General features: G+C 36.6%; 1 protein-coding gene across 1 annotated transcript in view; it reads right to left on the bottom strand.

The window, feature by feature from the left end:
• Window positions 1–380: 380 nt before the first annotated feature.
• The window catches only part of MED13 (mediator complex subunit 13), a 76,716-nt gene continuing 53,971 nt past the window's right edge, over window positions 381–23,125 (bottom strand). Inside the window, exons 13-30 of the mRNA XM_054008078.1 lie at window positions 22,089–22,179; window positions 21,680–21,894; window positions 21,019–21,215; window positions 18,595–19,502; window positions 16,259–16,426; window positions 13,467–13,690; window positions 12,623–12,812; window positions 11,621–12,089; window positions 10,577–10,796; window positions 9,679–9,870; window positions 9,246–9,469; window positions 8,477–8,619; window positions 8,023–8,181; window positions 7,725–7,910; window positions 7,400–7,548; window positions 7,013–7,186; window positions 5,340–5,440; window positions 381–4,515 (exon numbers count right to left, since the gene is read on the bottom strand). Of these exons, the coding sequence (XP_053864053.1) occupies window positions 4,383–4,515; window positions 5,340–5,440; window positions 7,013–7,186; window positions 7,400–7,548; window positions 7,725–7,910; window positions 8,023–8,181; window positions 8,477–8,619; window positions 9,246–9,469; window positions 9,679–9,870; window positions 10,577–10,796; window positions 11,621–12,089; window positions 12,623–12,812; window positions 13,467–13,690; window positions 16,259–16,426; window positions 18,595–19,502; window positions 21,019–21,215; window positions 21,680–21,894; window positions 22,089–22,179 (4,143 nt within the window). The 3' untranslated portion in view covers window positions 381–4,382. The remainder of the gene's footprint in view (window positions 4,516–5,339; window positions 5,441–7,012; window positions 7,187–7,399; window positions 7,549–7,724; window positions 7,911–8,022; window positions 8,182–8,476; window positions 8,620–9,245; window positions 9,470–9,678; window positions 9,871–10,576; window positions 10,797–11,620; window positions 12,090–12,622; window positions 12,813–13,466; window positions 13,691–16,258; window positions 16,427–18,594; window positions 19,503–21,018; window positions 21,216–21,679; window positions 21,895–22,088; window positions 22,180–23,125) is intronic.

Here is a 23,125-nt window from a genome sequence, read left to right as displayed (position 1 = left end):
CTACAGCCCACTTCTATGCATTCGAAGTAGTAGTCCACGAAAGCTTATGCTCTAATAAATTTGTTAGTCTCTAAGGTGCCACAAGTACTCCTGTTCTTTTTAAATTTAATTTTCCCTTTATTTTTCTAGTCGTTTACATTTAACACAGTACTACACTGTAGTTGTTGGGTTTTTTGGCCTTGGCTGCTGCCACATTCTGGTTCGAAATGAGGAGGTGGTTGACCGGTCAGGTTGTAATGCTGAGGTTCTACTGTATAATCTGTCTCTGCTACATGTCAAAAGGGCCATTAGTTTGGTCATTTTCAACCCAAATAAGCAGCTACAGCTCTTTTCCGTTGTATAAAGAAAGGTGAGTGTTGGAAATAAAGAGACGCCACAAGCAAGGCTTCATGAATAATTTATTCCATTTGAATTTTTTTTTTTTAAAAGTATAAACTTTTTCATTTCCTCAATCACAATTTGTACAACTCAGTGTTTATGGCATTCGGCAGCAATAGTGTTTGTTCCTTATTTGATTTTATGTCATATTAAATAAGACGACTTGGACCATTAAATGTCACTGCTGAGTGAGACCTTAAAAACTCCCCTTAAAGTGACCCAGCTGTTTTGAGATTTATGAAACTGACATGTCCAGTAATGATGCCACAATTTGCAATTTAAACCCAATAGCTTTTCAAGGTCCTCAAATCCAGTTCATTTGGATAACCTAAAGCTACATTAAAACTTCCTGAAAAAGTGACCCTGAGGATTATTGTAGGTCCCAAATCCAGTTTTACTGTAAATGAAGTTTCACTCCATTGAAAATAAAGAGTACACCACAAATAAGATTTTCTAAATATAAGACATAGTTCTGAATCCTTCAATTAAGATGGAGAAAATTTTTCCATCTTAGAATTTGTGTCAAAATAGTTTGTCATACAATTTCACGTAAACTGAGAAACTGAGTTCTCAGAGGAAACCCAGACCAAAACATTGTTTCATGTAACATTACATGGATATTAACAGACTGATATGCTATACCATAGACTGTTGCGCAGCAAATTATATGGTGCAATAGCATTTAAAAAAACCTTTTCATCTATTAAATTTGAATGTTTTTAAATAATGCAACATAATATTTTGATAGTACAGTATTAACCAATAGTGCTTGATTAAAGAGATCTGCAAATCTTTGTAGCAACACATGAAGTTAAAAGTCACCATAGAAGGTAAATATGAAGATGAAAAGAATACAGTAATAGAGTGATCTGTGCCATACTGACAGCTGAGCAAGAATATAGCTGAGGATTTTAGTGATAACTTTAATTTTAGCCATTTCAGAAAATGTTAGAAAGTTTTAAAAATTACAACTACTTAAAAATTTAAGGATTGTAAGTAAGTACACTTGGTGGCCCACTGGCCAAACAATAATGTGTACAAGAATCTAATTCATACAGTGTTAAGTCCAGATGAGTGAATGGCTTGCATAAAGAGAGCATGGCTAGATTTTTTTGACTGGCTGGAAGGATACCATATGTGGCTATCATTTGAAAACCAAAATACTTAATAGGTGAACTTCCACAAAATACTACTAAACAGAGAGCTGCACAGACCAACACTAGGAACAAGCATTTTGAGAAGTTGCTGCCCAAACTGTCAATGATCTATATAAACTCTGCTATAAAGCTTGCACCTTCTGATCAACTCTGCTGTTAACAGGCTGTAACAATATAATTGTTGTCAGTAATTAGTCATGTCCACTTTAAGAGAGGAAGGGTTAATCATTACAAAGGAATTTGATTTATAAAGGTGAAAGTAACGTATTTAGAAGTAAGCCAAATATGATAGTTAGCTCCTTGGCGTTGGCAGTTTTGATATGTACACTGCTGGCAATGAATGCCACTAGGAAGACACAGTCTCCCAGTACAAATGGTTTCTAAAAACACTTCAAAAGGGGGCTTCTGATATTTTCTAGTGGTTAATTTATCAGTTTATATTTCTGACTGCATTGGAAAAACTTTTACAGGCAGTTTTTCTATACAGTTGGGGAATTTCAGAGTACATTCATTTAACTATATAGTATGAACTGGACCTCAGCATTCAGGCAGCTGGCTCACTTATGAATACAAGTCACAGTCAAATTTTAAAACAGCCCACTTCCAACAAGTTCCAAACTAAAGAGGTGTGTTAACATTAAGACAGGTTTTGAAATCAGCCATCTGGCAACACTGAGCTAAAAATATTGGATGTAAGTTTTGAAAATTCCAGGCTTAGGAGCATCTTCTTCCTCAAAAATCTCAGCCACATTGAAAAGAAAAAGATACTATTGAACAAAATATGCTAGTCAACATGTGGTGTTGTTTTCGCATAATCAAAAATTAATGCAGAGACCCAATTTTTTTAACTTTAATATCAAAATAGGCTGACATCTGATTGCAGTACTGTTATTTTGAAGAAATGATTGAAAAAAAATCTGTCACCAATTGTACATTTTCTTTATACAAAATAAGACTGCTAATATTGTATATATAGAATATTAGCAAAGAGGTTATGTTTGTTCACATGAAGTGATATTTCAGGAAAATATTTTGTAGTTACAAAACATGATTTTCAGTAAGATACCAAATTTAGTTTTGTAAATACAAGTGATTTTTTATCCTTGTAGAGGATTAACAGTGGGTGCACAAAGGGATTTTAAAACTGGCTCCTTAAAGACTTTATGGGCAGGATGGATAGTTCAAGTTGTCCAGTGAGACCCAGGTGCTAGGCTAATGTGGGTTCTCACATCAGATTGACAAGGGCACCGCAAGAGTAAGTTTTCTGTCCGGCAGTCAGGAGGTGAGGAACAAAGGAAGGAATTGCTCACGAGCACCCGTAGGGGCCATTTTAGAGCATTACAGATTTGGCATGTGCAAGTCAAGGAAGGAAGTGTTAGGTGAGGGGAAAATGGTGATTGTAGAGGAAGAGGCATACGAAAGTCCCATGACTCCCGAGTCCCTTCCTTAGGGAGGCTTGAGCCTCATTGGCACATGCCCTGGCTGGAATCTGGAGGGGAAAGTCCATACACTGGTGCCTGGGACCCTTACCACAGTGCCAACAATAGATTAAAAAGGAAAAGGAAAATGCTTCTTTCACCAGTGGAATAAAATCTGAATACCAGAATTCACTGAAAATCTATATACACCACATTTTAGTCAAACACACACCAATCTTAAAGTCAAGATTGCCTGTTTTTGCATTTGTAAAATGGCTAGAGCTGGGCGAAATTTCAGCCTATAGCAAGAGTCTTTGGGGCAATTTCATTATAATGTTTTTCTATACCTACATGTTCCATCTGATTTGTGATGAACACAAGTCTTACAGAACGTGATGCAATTCCCACTATGCCAAAAATTCCTGGTTACCTACACTGGGTAGCAGAGATTCTTGTAGTAATAAATCTTTCCACAGTAAATGGAAAAGGTCTGAAAAATTGGCCACAGCCCTGAGCCATAACACAAAATTAAATTGACGAGTTTATTCATTTTATTCTCACTACAAGTTAAACCACCTACAATATCACTTATATATTGCCATTATGTTACTCTGTAAAGGTGTGATATAAAATGCTGTAAGACCCGGTACCTTTTCAATTTATATAAACACAGTGAACTTCATTACTGTACATGTACTCTGCAACTACAGCTTAGCTGTAAATCCCCCACACACAATGGTATGGACATTAACCCCTCTATCCCCATTAAACTGTACATCAAGACAATACAAATTTACTGTCCCCACCCACCCCCTTACAAAAAAATAATACTCTAAAAGCAACCTACTGCAACTTTTAATTAAGACGATTACATATATTTTAGACCAATTGCTTTAAAGCAAGAAGGCAGTATAAACCTTCTAGGAAAATTTTTATAAAAGAGGTTAAGAAATATAAGACAATTTATACATTTAAAAACTTACAATAAATAAGAGATGCAGGCATTTTCTGAATACTAGGTACTATAATCCGATACAAGAACATCTTGATGTTCTGAAGCCATAGGTTGAAACCTATTGTTCCTCACGTCTCTTCTCGTCTCCATGCTTTTAATATTCATTAAACATGACTGGGTACTATGGCTCATTACTTTTCACAAATACTGTGACTGGGAAAAAAGGGTCAATTTTGCCACTAAAATGTTATAATACATTTTGACTGATCAATCATCATTCTAAAAAGAGTCCTGTAGAGTCAATGAAACAAAGACAGCAGGATTATGTGCCCCTCAGAAGTCAAAACAATATTTGTTGGAAGTAACAAGAATTATACCCCATCACAAATAACTTGAACTGAGAAGAATTATAACTTAGTCCTGCAGTGAAATATCCCTTTTCCTTGTTCTCTTCTTGCAAAGTTCAGATGAAGATCACAGCATATTCATGATAAAGTTATACAACTGATTCAGCACCACAAAATGAACTGGGAGACATGACCGTCTGTCCTGGGTTGCGGGATCACAGGTTAGCCAGGAGAGTGCATTGTACTGTTCCAAAACAAACCTGTAAAGCAAAAAGACTTCCATCAAGCTATACATTTTCCATTTCCATAATTTTCAGACCATGTTCGACACACAATCTCACAACAAACCAACTTCTCCAACAGCTAAACATTTATGCTGTTAGAGTTAAACTAGCCAGACTTATGAAACAGCTAGTCTTCAGAGTCATTGTTCTCGAAAAAAGAACAGGAGTACTTGTGGCACCTTACTTACTTGTGTTCTCGAAGCAGGTCAACAAGGCTAGGCAAAACATTTTTTGTCTGCGTGGCAAACAATCATGCTACCCAGATGTTCACGTCATTAGGTTTAAAAAAAATCCAACAAAACTAGTTTATCTTCTATAGGTGTCTTACTTCTATAGGATTACATGCCTGCTCATCTCTGTTCTGAACTCTTCCTACTCCCACAGCACCTCCAAGCCTCTGGCCTAATTGCTTCCTTGTATCCCTCTTCCATTCACCAATGGATCTTCTTCCACCAGGACCCGTACACCTGGAACTCCCTTCCTCTTTTGTTGCATCCAACATTCAGCCTCTTCCCATTAAAATCTCGCTTCTTCTAATCAGCCTACCTACAATATGCTAAAAAGTGATGCTATTTAAAAAAAAAAAAAAGCACTACTTCATGACATGCATCTTTTAGCCACGCAGAGCGCTGCGTCTATTTGTGTTGTCCTTCATGAAGTACTAAGCATACTCAGCATTCAATTAATAATGAATAAACCTTACAGAAAGAGCCAAGTTGATATGCTGCAATAAAATGTGGTTCTGCAGTTATATTATTAAAAATATTCTGTTTCATTTTTAAGTAATAAAGCATCAATACCTGAGAACATCAGAAGTTTGATTAGAGTCAAGTGGGTGGGAGTGTTTACTGTGGAGTAGCTCGTCTGATTGCACTGAAGGCACATGGAGGTGCAAAGAGGCCTAAAAAGAGAACAGGCACATTATCAGACACCCTTGCATTAGTTACAATTTAGACATCCCTGTTCCTTTACAATATAACCGCACCTTCCTTGTAATTACTTCCTAACACCTGACACAAAGCGAAACAGTGCTTTAATCCTATGCATTCAGCTAGAACAGGCATCAGAAGAACCTACATATATTCTGATATGTTTTATTTTTTTGATTAATGCAGTCTGCTAAAATTATATAAGTATCTTAAGATAGGATGTAAGGAATCTCTTCCCCAACCCCATTTCATTGGGTTGGGAGATACGGCCAAGATCACCATTTAAAACAAAAAAAGGGACTGAAGTGGATGCGACTCCACTAAGTTTATCCACTTACACCAGGGAAGTACTTGGCCCAGGATTTCTAATTAACATCTTACCAAGATTTTCCATTACTGTTGCTACCAGTAAAGTACCAAATATCTTTGTAAATTCTAACAAACTGAAAGTAGCGCAATTTACCATAGAAAACAACTACACAAACTAGGAGGTGCAAAAAAAGCCACAAAATATTCTAACCTTCAGAGTTCTCATTAGATCATATTTTGGTACAAGTACAAAGTTTTGCATATTCAAGTCTTAAATCAAAAGTGATACTAGCCTATTAGTAGCCTTCGAAATCCAACTGTTTTTTTATTAGTATACCACACAATGTCTGTGAAAGAAAACAGCAGCAGCAGAAGCATCCATATAATATAATGGAACTTTTGCTTAACACGTGGCATGGGGGAGAGCTACTTTTATTCATCTTTGTTTCGGGTTAGACATATCTGTGTCATAACAAAATTATATGTATAATCCTAGATTTGAGCAAATCAAAGTTTGAAAGTACAGCAGAACTGACTTGATTGTGCCAGACAAGAAAATGGAAGTGACAACATACACATGATGCGAGAACCTCTTCTGGATAGATGAGTCAATGTCTACCTCAGACTATTCCCCACTTAAACTCTTCCTTAAGGAAGACCAAAACAGAACAGATGGATAAAGCAGAACATCTGTCTCTGTACTAGACTACATTTTCCAAGTTTAACCAGGTAGTTACACTAGATCTTTCCTTTTTGCATTGTTTCCAAGTAAGAGGCAGAGGCAAATTTGAGCCAGTAATCTGGAGACGTCTAGCCAAACACTTAGTGTAACACAACTCCTTGCAAGATACAGCAGCATACACCTATTAAGAGTAAGCAAAGCTTCAGTTGTAAGAGGAGGAGGAACATTATTCTTGTGAAACAAATATGTGAAGAGGCTGTTCAGAAGAGAACAACACTTCTGAACTTTTCCTGCTCCGGTTAAAAATGTCTCATTTTTGTAGAAAGGGAACAAAAATATGCAAACTGGACTGGTTTCTAAGGAAACCAGAAATTGTGTATGTCTCTTGGAACGATGTTAAAATTACTGTATTCGTTTGCTTAAAAATAAAAATAAAAAATAAAAAAGTTCGGAAGTCTAAAATGTTGCTATTCAGATCCCACATTACACATTTATCCTAAATGCCCACTGAATGCTCAGGAAAAACACTGTAGAAGTTGCTGAAGTACAGTACCTTAAGAAACAGGGGACACTGATTTTGTGCTTGAGGACATGCTGACCAAAACCACTCAGGCAATGGACCGGCTTTGGCAGTTGATACAAAGTAACCAAGGGCCAATGGTTGTTGCAGGATATTTGTTACTTCATCATGAGATTCTGTTGAAAGCAATCTATCTGTACCTTGACCCTAAAAGTTGACAAATATCAGGAAGAAGCAGAGTTAGTGACAATATGGAACATTTAGTTATGCTATTAAATCTGCAGCTTTCCAAATTCTTGGATCAAATTGGATTGATTAGATGAAGGGCAAGAGGTCATAAGAACCTGGTATTCTACAAATGAAATCCTAATCTGAGAAACCTAAATTGGTAAATTCTGGTATTTACTTCGTAATAGTTACCTTGCCCATTTCACCTCCATGGGGGTAATGGGATCCTGGTGAATGTACAGGGGATCCAGTAGGGGATGCAGGAAGGATATTAATAATATCAGGATCAAGGTCATCTCCAGTGTCTAACAAATCAAAGATACCCATTCCATCTGCTCCATCTTGAAAAAATGAAGAACACAGTCAATTTCTATACCTCCATAAACATAGAATATAAATAGATCTTGTTTTGAAGTCAATAGATTTGCATTTAGTAACCTTATTCCCCAACATACACTTTTTCCCCCATAATTAACACACACACACACACACACACACACACACACACACCACTAACCATTGTTTGTATTGAAGGCCAAGTCCAAATTTTCAGTGGTATAGGTCGACGATGCTACTTGCACAGAGGCAGATGTAGGGAACACAAGTATATGAGTGCATGATGTGTCCTGTGGGGTATTCAGCTGAGATGTCTGCATATTTAAAGTAGTGCTGCGTCCAAATACAGAACCTGTTGACACGGAATCTTTAAAGAGGGGAAAGAAGAAAAAGAAAAAAATATGTATTTTTCTTGAACTTCATATTGTTAAGAGGAACAAGTCCCAATAACCAAAAGAAAGGAACAGTTTTTCAAATACCTGGCATAATAACAAAAGACCCTTGTGGTTCCATTGCCACCAAGCAAGCACTGAGAATGCTGGGAGAATCTGCAGCAGATATACCACACATCCTACACATATCTTTCAGTCTCTTGCTGAGGGACTGGAGGTTTCGGCGACTCAGCAAACAGCTCCAATCTAGGGATATTAAGTCATTAATTTAGCTACCCAGAAAATAGTTTGTTTTGAACTTTGTTTCATTAGTAGAAAACATAAGATATTCAAAATAATTCATTTGCATAATGACTTTTCATTTATACTAATCTTCAAAACCATTCAGCTGCAAATTTATGAAGGAAATGTCAAAAGATGTAGTTATGTTTGTTTCAAAGGGTGGAAAAGCCAAATTATCAAACTACTTTATCGATCTTTGTGAGTTAAACAAAAGTTAAAGCTTTTAAACCAAGTTTCTACACTCAACAGCTCTTATTACCTTTTAATTCTCCATGACCTATCCTTCCTAAACGGCCTATTACAACTCTCCAGGGCAATGAACTCATCTGTACAAGTCCCAAGCACCATTCCCAGAGTTTTTGGAGACCAAGTCTGCGGGCAGAACCTTTTTTCCTACGAGCTCTAGGATTGTGAAGGGGGGGGGGGGGGGTTGGAGGGAAGGGAGGGGAGGGGGAGGAGAGAGAGAGAGAGAAAGGAGAAAAAAAAACAGTAAATGAAAGATTTCTACTCACACTTGGAGTTAAAATGTTTATACACCTAAAAGACTACTACTTATTTAGTGTTGGCCTGAATATTATCAGCAGACACAGGAATGGTGGTGTTCAGCCAGAAGTTTATTTTTTTGTATATCCTAAAACATTATGCAAAGTTTACCTACTGAATGACGTAAATATTAAATGCCAGTATAGTATATAGTTTCTTTATTAGATCAGTGTTATAATACTGAAATCAAAGTGAGAGAAAGCTTGCTCTTGCTTTCCTGTATGCTCAGCCTTCTCTTTATATGCCAGTAAAAAACAAACAAACCAGAAAAATTGCATTAAATTCTTCCAGAAATGTAGTTCCACAACAATACCCAGATAATACTGCTTATATTCAGCTGCTTGAGTTAGTTTTGCTAGATACTGACTCCACAAAATTAAATCAGAAGTATCTATACAGAACCACTATACTAGAAGAACTTTGATTTAGGAGAGAGGTGTGAAAGTTCTGGATATACTCAAGAACAGAAAAGCTTTGCTTCTTACCTGTTTGGTACATCGATATTAATTATGCAAGTTTCCAGCAGTTCTCCATAGAGATCTGTGCATGATGCAAGAAGCCATCTTTGATCATGAGATAAACAATAGCCCACAAAAAGCACATTATACTTCTGTCCAGCCTCTCCAAAAGTTTCTCCTAACTCGGTTTGCTTGTCCTTTACAGGAGCCAATATAAAAGGGGGTGTATAGAGTCGAATACACTCTGGTCTCTGTAAGAAATGCAACAGAAAATTTAAGTACCAAAGGATAGCTAATCATTAAGAACTACGATTCTTTAATTATTAAAAACAAAGACCATTTACCTAAAAAAAGATAAACAAGTCATGGAACTGTACATGCAATTCTGCCATTATTCCCTAAATGTTTACCAAAAGATCAAGTTAATCTTTAGCACTTTTTGTAACCTCAACATACTCACATCAGGGCTCTTGAGAGCAGTTTCCATTGCTAAACCTGGGCCAAAACCAGTCAATGTTTTCACATTGGTTGAAGTTGGAAGTGGTCTCCGACACTGGGTAAATGCTGAAAATGCCAGAGATTTTAAGTGTTGGGTGTAGATTTGCCTATCTTCATGTTTCACAGGTTGTAACAGGTACTGACAGGGGACAATCTAAAAAAGGGATTGAAAAATAAAACATTACCACCAGTGTATAATTTACACTGGTAAATTCTTACCATCTCCTCTTCAGATTTTAAGTGCTTTTTAAAAAAGTTCTTTGGCTAATGTTTTTAAAATTACTCTCCATAATCTGGCCTGTCCAGTTCCATACAACTTTCTAGCTTTCCTCTCTCCATTCGATGTGAGGCCCTTTCAAGCAGTCATCTAACTGGAGGACTCAGACCAGGAGTGTAAGTGCCTTCACAATAAAAGTCTCTCTCCATCTACAAGCTTCCCAGCTGCCTAAGGTCTTTTATCACTACAAATGTCTAATGTCTGGAAGTCAGAAGTGCTGGATAAAGCTTCTTAATACTGTCAGTCTGGGAGGTAGGAATTAATAATGAAGGGACATCCCAAGGCTACCTTTCTCCCCATTACCATTAGCAGAATGGAGCACAAACTCCACGGTCTAATGCCAGACTGAAGTTTAAGGAGACTGTTACAGGATTAACTTTTGATCAGTGCTGCTGTAAGATACTAAAATGCTCTTGAAAATTTTATTGATGACACTTCCCACAATTTAAACAGCAGAACAATGATAAATACTGAATCCAAAGGATTCAATTCACCATGAGGAAAATACTATCTCCTCCAAACCCAGCTGAAATGAACAGTAATTTTTACCTTAATTTTTTAGTAAATATGTTAAACTACTTACCTGCACAGAAACTGTACTCCTGATGTTAGGAGGAAGAATCTGAACCATCTCTAGAAAGCAACGAAGAAGCCCAAGGGTCCACACGTTGGATGAGTTGCTATGCTCATCCTTCTTTTCATACGTAAAAGGATCAATTATATAAACTACAATTGCAGGTGGATAGGAGACAGCATGTGAATCTCCATCTGTAGGGACTCCAACTTTATCACGATCCATAGTGCTGGAAGTTAATTTGAAACAATTGCTATAAAAATTTTCTGTTTTATATGAAGTATATCAGATTACACAATATGCATTACATTAAAAATGGAATTTGATGGCACCCTCTGATTAAGTGAAAAGAGCTTCTTTGCCTTGAGTAAGATGCAAGGAATGATACTATCACATATTTACTGACTTTACAACTCATCAGCTTGTCAGTACCATTAACTTTAATTTTGTTATTTAGCTCTGCAGTTCACCCCTCTCCATCACATGAGTTCATGTGAAGCAATTTGCCCCATTGCTTCAACTGGCAGAAGGAGCAAGGTATCAACCAGTTCCCAATAAAAGCAGTCTTATCAGTACAGCTTTAACACCAAAACCATACTTTATTCAACAATGCAAGTTTTATTCTCTACTTTCTTCCTTCTTGAACATATAAAAAAACTCTGCTTATTAATTTGGTTGGAAGTAAACTTTGTGAACATAGCTGCAGGGTACAGGGGTTGCTATTTTTTGCATCCCAGCAAAAAAGCTATTCAAACTTCTTACAAGTTATTTTTAGAGTTGGGACCCAACCTGAAAAACTGGGTTCCAAACCTTCCGAGTATTAGGGTTGTAGTTCAGGCCAACCTTTATGTAATAGGTCAGGCCAATCTTTCTACAATACCTGGCATCTGAAAGACAGAAGCTTACATCTAACTCGATCATCTTCAATTTTTGAAGTGAAGATGTGAAAAAGATTAAAATAAAAACAGCACTGTGCTCAGTTGTGTGGGCTGCTTTTTTTTTTTTTTTTTTTTTTTTTTGGATGAGTATTGCACATTAAGTACAACACGTTACCTTTCAGAGACTTCTGGGTGTGGCTGTGGAGGGGCAGATGAAGTTTCCCCAGATATCCCAGATGCCTGAAGAGCTGGTTGTTGCTGCTGTCCCCCTGTCTGTCCATTCGGGGCTGTTGTAGCCTGTGTAGGCAGGGAGGCAGAAGTAGTACTGTTCATGCCGCTAAAAGGTGGAAATGAAGAAGGTTTGTTTGTTGATATCCCACTGCCTATGTTGGTGGAAGAAGATGAGGGGGCGGTAGTGGTCAAAGTTGAATTAGTTGTAGTAGCTGCAGAAGACATGGCACTGTTTGAAGTCACCGTCATGGTACTACTGGTAGCAGCTGCAGCACTGGACGATGATGGAGTGTTGGAATTTCCAGTGTTACCTGCGACCAGTGGCTGAGTGGATGCAGACTGACTTGTGAGGGGAACTAGATTTGGCTGACAAAGTAAAGAATTGTCTAATGGCTGAGAAGCAAGATAAGGACCTAAAACAGAAGAAGTAGAAGTTAATTAAAAAGTTGGAATTTAATTCTTTCAACCTGATATAAAAGACCAATAAGAAAAATCTAATAATTTTAGCATTGACTTTTCTTTGTATCTTACCCAAAACAAATGATAACACCAACACTTAGTTTTCAGATTCAATTTCTAGAACAGGTTCACTCCACTCATCCCCTTTTCATAGATAATTCACTAACAGACTTCGGGGACTAATACCAGAACTCTGGTTGCAGCTACATTAGAACTGATCCGATAGCTGGGCAGCAAGTCTAAATGAATTACCATACAAATGGTCAGCAGGATTTATAGTGAAGTAGTCTGACAGACTTGCCCTGAAGACTTTACCAGTGGCCAAGAAGTCATTTTGAGTGTGTGTCTATATGAATTTTTGTCCAGGATTTTTGCAGACAATATTTGGACAGTGTGCTACATATATGCTTTCTCACCTTTCACCTCTGTAATATTCCTATAAATAACAGAATCAGATGAAATAAGGAGAACTAAAAATATTCAGTACCCAGGTCATATCTGCAAACTTGAGCATAGAGCTTGAGTTTGGAAAATGCTTCATTGTTGGCATTAGCTGCCTGAGAGAACCAGTCTGTGACCGACTTTTCAGAAAGTTTCTTTGAAGCAGTGGATCCAACTCTCATGATCCCATCAGAGAGCAGTTTACAGATAGGTCTATGCTGACCAAGTCTGCAAGCCTGGAAAAAAAAAAAAAAAAGTTAAAGATAAGATAGAAATAAGACAGTAATGAGTTCACAGACTTTCAAAGTTGCAAGGTATGATGCATGGAATTCACCACAAAGATCGCTTTATATTTGTTTTGGGGTTTTTTGCATGTTCAAAAACACACACTACAATTTGGTCATCGCATAAATTGAAATGCTGCTTTATAATTCTAGAAAGCTAAATGGTTCTGCAATATGCATACCCTGTTGTTTTAAGGTTATCAACAGGTTTATTTAAGTGTAGGAAAAAACAGGGTACATCAGATCTAGCCTAACCTTCTTAACCACAGCTCAAGGAACGCAAGTGTTTAACTGCAATGAATTAATATTTGGTTGCACTTATTAAAAATGGTAGTACACAGTTTTACCACTTGATGGCATTGATAAAATAAGAAAATAGCCGCTTGAAAAAAGCTACATCCAAATAAGATATTGATGAGCACCAGGATGTGCCTTTATCTTCCAAATGTCTATTTCTAACATCCATTTTAGAGGCCTCATTGAGATGGTACTCTGTGCAGGAGTTTCAACATAATTTGGGATCCAAGCTTGACAAATGACTGACTATATACTAATAATATTCTTTATACTATCCCATTACATTGCTGTCTCTCACACATATTGTACCTCATATACTGCAGTCAGATCTCTAAAGAAGCTTTTTGCTCCATTCAGCAGGGCCTCATTCTCAGGACACACCACAACATAAGCAATGTCTCTTTGAGATCCATAAGGTTCCAACATCAGCCTCTCCCAGTATGGCAAGGCAAATGGAGACAGCACCAGAAAATCAAAATCGTATCCCAGCAAAAATGTTGGAATTGGCAGTGGTTCTGGGGACTCATCAGTTCCTAGATAAAGAAAAATACATTTTCCAATATATTAAAAGGAAAACAGGAATCTGGCAGAATCAATATCTTGCTTTTGGCAAACAGGAGTGTCCTCAAGCACAAAATCAGTGTCCCCTGTTTCTTAAGGTACTCATTTTCATCACTATCAAGAGTGAAGCCAGTATTGATAATAAATCAAGTTCTCTTTGCCTTAATAAGCATGTGTAAGGCATGCATGATCTAGCCCTATATATGAGTCAACAATTTTTTATTGCTAGCTCCCAGGTCCACAAGAATGGCTTTTATATTATTATTTCAGAGTAGCAGCCATGTTAGTCTGTATCCGCAAAAAGAAGAACAGGAGTACTTGTGGCACCTTAGAGACTAACAAATTTATTAGAGCATAAGCTTTCGTGGACTACAGCCCGCTTCTTCGGATGCATATAGAATGGAACATATATTGAGGAGATATATATTCACACATACAGAGAGCATAAACAGGTGGGAGTTGTCTTACCAACTCTGAGAGGCCAATTAATTCTCTTAATTATATATCTCCTCAATATATGTTCCATTCTATATGCATCCGAAGAAGCGGGCTGTAGTCCACGAAAGCTTATGCTCTAATAAATTTGTTAGTCTCTAAGGCGCCACAAGTACTCCTGTTCTTCTTTTTATATTATTATTAAATATTTGTATTATTGTCAGGGTGGATAAAAATCAATGATTTTTGTAAAGAAATTGAAAATGGATTTTTTGATTATTTAAATACATTTCTTCTTTTAAAAAATAAGCCTATATAAAATTAATTTTTAAATTTATGACAACCTATGTTAAGACCTCAACTTACCATAATCTATTAAAATAATTTAAATTAAATAAAAATGATATTAAGCAGTACATGTTTGCAGCCAAAGTCAAAGCCACTGAACTGATGGTTACTGAATAAGCACCTGAAGTATGTTGAAGTGCTAACCCAGTCTTTGACAGCACCAGCTTCTCCTGCAGGTGCAGAGGGAATATTTTTGTCATTTCACTTTATTCAACTAGTTCAGTTCAATGACTAGTTCATTCAAAAGTTAAGAAACTGACTGGGAGTTGGGGGGGGGAGGGAGGGAAAGAGAACAGGAAAGCTTGTTTTCCTCTTCCAATCTATGAATAAGAACTATATGTGAGTGGAAGAGATCTACTAATTCTAAAATCTTGGAAGGACATGATGACCACAAACGAATCAGTTCAGTTTAGTAACTACAGACAGCACATCCTTTGTTTAATAAATCAATTAGTTTTAATGCAAAACGTGTTTTGACAAACTTCTTATTAAGTATCCAGCACACTTCATTAGTTAAAACTGCTGTAAGTTACAATGCTTTTTTTGCATTTAATTTAAATACAATCTCTCTCCAAATACAGCTTGACAAATCAAAAGTTAAAAAAAAAAAAAAATCTAATAAATATCAATCCACCCATTTTAGAATCTTTATATACGTTAAGTTATATAATTGCTTAAATAAATGTGTACAAATAGTGTATTTTCCTAATTAGAAAAAGTACCACCAAATTTAGCATAAAAGCTATATTTAGTTGCAAATCAGTATGTTTTAATGGTTACCAACCACTGAGAATCAACTTTTCTTTATGGAAGTACAAATGCAAAACAAGATTAAAATCACCGACTTTAATCAGAGGTTTCTTGCCACTTTAAATCTTAATTAAAATTGGTTATTTAAAATCACTTTAAATTTTAATCAATCCACCCTGATTATGGTACTTAATAGAGGACCTTATCAGGAGCAGTCTTCCATCCAGCAAGGCATTCTAGAAACCGTTAAAAGCAGCCCACACCTCAAACTGTTTAGAATCTAATTAAGACATGATGCAACAATAGTGTGTGCATATCAGTCAGAGAGAATGGGAGAAAGAGGACAGGTGTGCAAAGCACATATGATATCTAACCATGCACATATTATAAATATCAGAAGTCTCTTGATAAAAGGCCATCCCTCTTCCTTGTTAATGAATACAGTACTGTCTGATGTATCATGGTAACATAGTAATATCCAATGGACATTAATAAAGCCACCAGAACTAAGATACTGGGTTGAATTCTTAACATATATAGTATCTCTGTACATATGATTTCAAAGCAAAGCTGTTCTGCGCATTTGTAATTGATACAACTGGTCTATTTCTGACCTTCCGTCCATAACTCTACCGCCATTGATAGGATTCAGTGGGTTTAAAACAAAAACACCACAGAATTACTTTAAACATTCTGGTTTCTTAATGTCAACTGTTCATTCCAGCTCCAATCCCATCATCAGTTTAAATAATAACTTCATGTAATCCTTCATTCATAAACATTACAATTAAAGCAACTAAGTGAATTCAAATATATTGCTATTTTAAAATCATTCCTTGTATATTAGAAAAGTAAATATTTTGTGTGTGTTGTAAAGGAAATACCACCTCTAAGCAATGGTTCTCCCTATTTTAAATCTCTTTTGATTGAATCACATCTAAACATTCAGGTTTGGTAACCTATACCAAGGACAAATTAACAAATGGGAATCTATACAAGTAGTTTACCATAAGAGCCTCGGCCAGCCATTTTGTGAAACTGCTGCCACGTGAGGGGGCCCTGCACACCCCAAGATCGGACTATTCGCTTTTTCTGAATAGCATCCTGAAGAACTGGCTGGAGTGACAGAAGCATGCGAAGGATGTCCTGTGAACACTGCATGCTCACATCCACAACTGAAAGAGAACAAAAGAAATGTAGTCACAGCTTAAATAAAATTATCTAAGAAAAAATTGCAAAGAATTTAAAAGGTCCTAAGTTTAGGTGAATTTGGGGGTTTAAACAAAAAGTCACTTTCTTGAAACATATATTCTGTTCATGTAGGCCATACAACTATTATCTTCAAGTCTTTCACATAGTTAAGGGATAGCAATTAAAATCAGAGTAGCAGTTCCACTGTGCTTTAATTTTCCAGTCTGTACAATAGTCGCTTCCTTGAAAACTTCAGCTCTCCATCTTTTATCTTTGTCTAAACTATAAAATTAAAATCCGCCTATAACTCAATTGTTAAAGTATTCAAAATATCAGTACTTCTCCCTCCACATAGATGTGTAGAGGGAATGCCAACCATCACTGCTTTCACAAAGTCTTGGGGGAAATCCTGTAAGCAGTATTCATTATTTAACCAAATTTTTCAAACTTATTAGCTGTCTGTGACATTCTAATAAGCACAGTTTAAGAAAAAAAAATAACCCTAAAGCTTTTAAGATGAGGGTTAGAATTTTGTAGCCTCCTTTTAGAGAAAGGTCTCATCCCCTCCCCCTTTATCAATATTTCCCAAGGGAACATAAGCCTCAGTATTACTATGTGCCTCAAAAATATTTTGATTTGTCTACAGGAAAGCTTCCCAAACTTCAACCACCAGTGATCACACAGCACCTGGTGGTGGTCTGTAGAAAGTTGGCTGTCTATGAGGCTGGCGGTCTTCCTCGTTACTAGCTACTTTAAACTGCATCCAATACTGCCAGTATACCACTTTTCTATGTGAAAAATTGCTGTAGTCGCCACAGAGACGTTGCAAGATCATTAGTGGAAGGAGAGGTGGGTCTGATTATGAATGTGAGGAGAGGTGGTCCATGAGACAGTGGATTAACATGAGATCTACTCTTGGAAAAAGCTTCATGATCTATTATATAAAAGCTGCATTATGTTTGAAGAAAATGAGTATTTCACAACAGACACTAAGTTTGTTACTGAATTTTCAATATTAATGTTAAGGGGATATGAAAAGAAAGTAGGTAGCAGAAATGATAGCAGCACCACATATTAACAGTTTTGCTACTGACCAATGGCAGCATGCAGATTAGCTTGTGTGAATGGGTTGAAACAAAACCAAGCTTTCGTTAAAAATAATTTCTGTAGGAAGGGTCATGAGTAGAAAGCAATGTATCTTGATCTCTAGCATATGCAAGTTATTCAAAATTCAGGCTGCACAGAAAGCAAAACAAAAAATGTCTGTGCCATAGGGAAACAGAGTATAGGACTTAAGTGTTCAAAATAGGCAGAAATGTTGTGATATTGTGACCTCTAAGTATAAGCAGACCTCAAATTTCTTTATGATTATTAATCATGCCACTAGAAATTAATGAAAAAAGATGCAAAATAAAGTTAGATATTTTTTACCACTGCAGATAGAAATGAACATTCTTTTGAGAGCAATTGTTTGATTCTTTACAGATGCCATTTAATTTTTGCAAATTCAAATTCTCCTACATTACTTTAACTTCAGAAGCCTCTCACCTCCCTCTCTCCACCTTCAAAAGTGAGATTAAAATACCATATTTCCTTGTTATTTCTATTTATGTAGCCTTTCATTCAGTTTCTACAGAAATTAATATAATGCACAGAACCTGTAAAGTATCCATCATATGTATCCCACATGTACCTAAAAAAAGAAAGACTTTAAATTCCAATGAATCACAGATACTGCATATTCCAAGCAGGGATAGTATTAATACTACAACAACAACTGCTCAGTATTACCTAGGTTTCCTAAGATTCTGCTCAGTACTTCATAGGAAAGTTCCCAGAACACCAAATAGAAGACTACACTATATAAAATGCCTACAGTATGGATACCCAGACTATGGGCTTGAGCAACATTTCAAATCCATACGGCAGGTATATGGTTCTTTAAAGCTGGGCAAAGAAACCCTAATTAGTATATTGATTTAGTACCTAAAAGGCCAGAGGCTAGGAACAGAGCAGCAATGGAAATTCACTCAAGTGTTTATATAACGGAAATAAGTCAACTGGCAATCTTAACTCCCCCTACTCTTCATGCTATTAGATGCTTAGAAGCAAGACAAGAAACACATTTGCAGAGAAAAACAAGTATATTTACCATTTCTTTTTGACCAATGATGCAAGCAAGTACTTTTCACGAGTGCTTCATCAACTTTTCCTCCTGACATATTGTCCATGAACTGGCGCCCATGTTCTAACGCTAGATAGCAGTCATTGCAACAATCCCTTTCTTCTACACGTACCAGGTTGTTAACGGCACCAAATTTGGGTATAGGATCTTGATCTGCTGCTCCGAATGGCGAAAACAAGTTGGTGCACTGATCTTGCAGCAACAGTATTAACTCATCAGGCAATTTCTCAGGTTCTTTCAGTCCTCGCTCAACAGAAGTAGCTCTAAGAGCTTCAAAACGTTTCTCTGCTTCTTTGCCACACTCTGTATTACGCCCAAGGATATCCAATTCATCTTCAAGAAACAATCCAGAGTTGTTGCCAAACTTTCTATTCATGACAGCACTGAAGCCACAGGTACACCTATATTGAGCCTCTTGTGTTGGATCTGGAATGTAAACGCCAACATCAGCACCTTTGATGTTCATGTTGCAGACACAGATGCAGCAGCTATCGAAGTTACAGTCTTTGAACAGATTCATTACGGACTCCGAAAGGATGAGATTCACATAAAGACTGTGCGCCTCCGGGATGGATGGTACAGTTGCAGGTTCAACTGAATTTAGTGGTCTACATGTTGAGGGTGTGGACGCTGGTGAATACAAATCAGAATTTTCATATTTGACTGAACCTTGAGCGCTGGCAGGTCCACCAGCTCCACGAGGGGTACGAGGCGTCCTTGGGGTTCTAGGAGTTGGGAACCGAGGAGTGGAAGGAGATGGGAGGATTCCTGCCCCACTATTGCTGGGAGGTGCACTACTGGGCAGCATCCCAAATGGAGTATGAGTTTGCGGCGTGTAGGCAGGGCCATACTCTTGATCCATAGTGCTTCCATCACTAAGAAAAGCAATAAGGAAAATATTTTTCAATGGCGTATGTTTTTGAAATACAAGACTATCAAATTTTAAGTAAGCACTTTTCAGATTCACATTTTAAAACAAAAGTTAGTAAGTATTCGTGCAAAAATTGTGCAATCAAAATAAAGAAGTTTGGGCCTATTTGTTCTAAATGACTATGCAGAACTGTTCTATATATTAACAGCAGTGCTAAAACCTCAAATAATTAAAAAAAGCTTCTGGAAAATAATTCTGGTTGTAGCCAGTATTTTCTAAATACATGCACAGAGCACCTTTTCCTTTTCACGCTTTGTTAATATTAAACAATATGGTGACATGTATCACTAAGAAAATACACTGGCTTTACCAGCAGCAAACTCTGCTGGATCAGTGAGGGAAGTATCACTTGGAAACCTTTCAAATTTTCCTTCCTAGTCACTGAAACGTCTCCAAAGACTTATCAGGCTAATGAGACCTGAAAACATTGCTTCTACACAGATCTGACCCAAATAGAAGCAGCCCGTTGTACTCATGCTGTGGTTTAAATTATAGCTTGTGAACCAACAAGAAGCTTATAAATATACAGCCCAGGTTTCCTAATCCACCTGCAGAAGGCGCACATGCAGAGGAGCAGGGCAGAATAAATATTCCTCAAGGAGGAGAGAAATAAAACATGGTTTTCTAAACGACCAGTCAGTACTGAACGCACTTTATAGGGATGCTCATTTCGATACAACTACTGCTACTAAGGGTATGTCTACACTGCAGTTAGACACCCATGGCTTGCTGTGCCGGCTAACTTGGGCTCAGGCTAAAGGGCTGTTTAACTGTGGTGTAGATGTTTGGACTTGGGCTGCAATCTGAGCCCAGGGACCCTCCCAATGTGCAGGGTCCCAGAGCCCGAGCCTGAATCAGCTAGCACAGGCCAGCTGAGGGTTTTTAATTGCAGTGTAGACATACCCTCTGTCATCACCAGCAGATGTCATATCAGGTACTGGTTTCTAATTGTAAAGGACAAAGAAATGAACATGGGAAGGGAAAGTTTTAAAAAACACAAATGGCCTGCCCATCACTAGAAAAGCTGAACTGAATTCTAGGAAACAGCAAGAAAAGCACCTGCTAAGCCCTTGTAGTAACTATGATACCACCAAAGGAACATGGAGTCCCAGGCTTGTATTTAATTCAGTTGTTGCAATCTTCATTGCTCATTACAATTAGATTTATACCATCAGGCTTCCCTAAGAAACCCTTAAATGAGACATGAATAACATTTACATAGTTAAGTAGCTATTTTAAAAAAAGAATTTTCTCTATTTAGATACAGTTTTTAGTCACAATTTTCTTTAGTTTATCAGTAAAATTTAACAAGTGTTTTTAAATGTTTTTCACTATACTTTCTAAATGGAAAAACTATTCATTTCATTAAAAGATATTCTAGAATGTGGATAATTTTGATCATTTTATACAACTTAAAAAAAAAGAAAATCTATTTATCATTCACTGGCGCAAAAGCATACCCCTCTTTGATGAATGGCATGGTGGGTCCTGGAGGAAGTAACTCCAGTTTTCCAACAGTCCAACTCTGACGGTAAATGCAGTCCTCTGGCAGCTTGATAGGAGGGAGACATTGGCTGGGGAGAGTCTTTAGTGGAGCAAACATGGAACACCCCACAAAAGCCTGACTATTCTCAGGCTTATACACATAGGAATAATCCTAGAAATTAAATAAAGAAAACACTAACCAGTAAATATAGTAGATTATATAAATCCGGCAACAAAAATGCTACTAAGATTAAAGTAATCAATTAAAAACTTGTTACTAATTTGATCAATATTATTCTACATTTAGTGCATGCAATTTACATTTCTACACTTAAAAATTAAGTACAGCATTGGTACTGCAACTGATTACATGCTGACATACACACAAAGGCCAGGGCCTATAATTTTAATATATTTCTTTAGTTTACTAGTGACTAAACAAAAGAACAGCTCAGTGTAATTCAGTACATTTCAGAAGCGAAATAACGGGTTTCACTTAACAAGATACTTCATCCACTTCTAGGTCATGTAATAAACAATTAGTAATACAGGAAATATGGTGAAAATTCTAGAAATATTCAGTTTATTGCTTGAATTTGGAAAAGGCATTTATCAAAGTTACGCAACATTGCTTACCTTGATTTCAGAAGGTTTTGGACTGCAGAATCCCTCATCTACTTCAATTCTGAACTGAATCCCTACACTAGAGCTATTCCCTTCAAGTATAGTTCCTCCAAGTGTAGCATCCATATTGCCATATTCCTTATTGTTCATATTCATTGGTGAAAACCCCATAATATGTTGTTCCAATGATGGTGGTGTTGGATACATTTTATGAAGATCTGCAGTACCTGTTTCAGATTAAAAATGTACTTCAGAGGGTACTCCAGGAACACATTTGTTTATTATATATTTCTTTCATTTTCATTTGTCTTATACAAATGTCAAAACTTAAATTTGCAACTGTACACAACAAATAATTTAAATGTGCCATTGCTGATATTAAGTAACCTAATTAAGGGATAAAACGGGGAGGACGACTTACTTATGCATGACAATGGGTCCAAATTTCCTGCTTTTGACTCTTTGCAGTTAGATTTGTCATCTGAGCCATTCACTGTTCTTTTAGATCCAGGCTAGAAGAGAGGGGAAAAAAAAAAAAAAAAAAGTTAAAATTCCCATCTGAAGCATTTTAACTAGATAGAAACAAAACTAAACAGTAACAATACAGTCTAATCATAATACCTCAAGATTTATACTTTTTATTTTTCAATTTCCCCCCTTATTGAACGCCTACTGTTTGAACTTAAATCTTACTTAAGGACTCAGTCTAGTATTTCATTTGTTACAAGAATGAGCATTGACCCAATAGTTAGATGCAAGCACTTACAAGAAAATGCACTATATTTCCTTATCTTTGCCAAGAAAATAAGGAAAAGTGCCAGTTAAAGTTTTCCTAATTGTAATGTTTAAATGTAATTAAAAAAAAAAAACACCAAACAAACAAAAAAACAGGACTATGCTGAAACCCTTATTTGAGAAGTGATATATTTAAACAGCTGCTTACATCTTTATGCTCCTAATACTAGTTAATAACCAACTGCACTTTTCATTATGACCCTTTATTTTCAAGAGATTTTCTCAAACTTATCCATGTTCTCAGAGAAGCAACATTTTTTCCCTCCCCACAAAAATGTTACAAAGCACTCTCCAGTTTAAGATAAAGCTTGTACTAGTTTCAAATGCTTTTAGAGGTTACTGAGATCTAGTCTACACAAAGACTTTGTACTAGTACATGTCAAATAGGGGGGTGATTTTTCTATAAAAGATTCAAGTGCCACCTGAAACTGCAATAAAATTATTCTAAGATATTAACAGCTATACTAAAATGATTTGATAGAAGAAAGCCCACTTTAAAATTCCCCAAATTTTTCATGGTTTTAAATATTAAAAAAAGATATATTAGTGGGTATGTTGGCTAAACAAGTAGAGTCTAGGCTGTAATAAGAATATAGCACTGGTAATAATTATAATGTCATAGGTTTAGCTCTATGTCAAAGGCAAGTACATTCTCATTGCCCA

This window comes from Malaclemys terrapin, chromosome 18, assembly GCF_027887155.1.
Source record: "Malaclemys terrapin pileata isolate rMalTer1 chromosome 18, rMalTer1.hap1, whole genome shotgun sequence".
Taxonomy (NCBI): Eukaryota; Metazoa; Chordata; order Testudines; family Emydidae; genus Malaclemys; species Malaclemys terrapin.
Note: the sequence above shows the minus strand (reverse complement) of the source record. Positions and strands in the feature narration are given on the sequence as shown.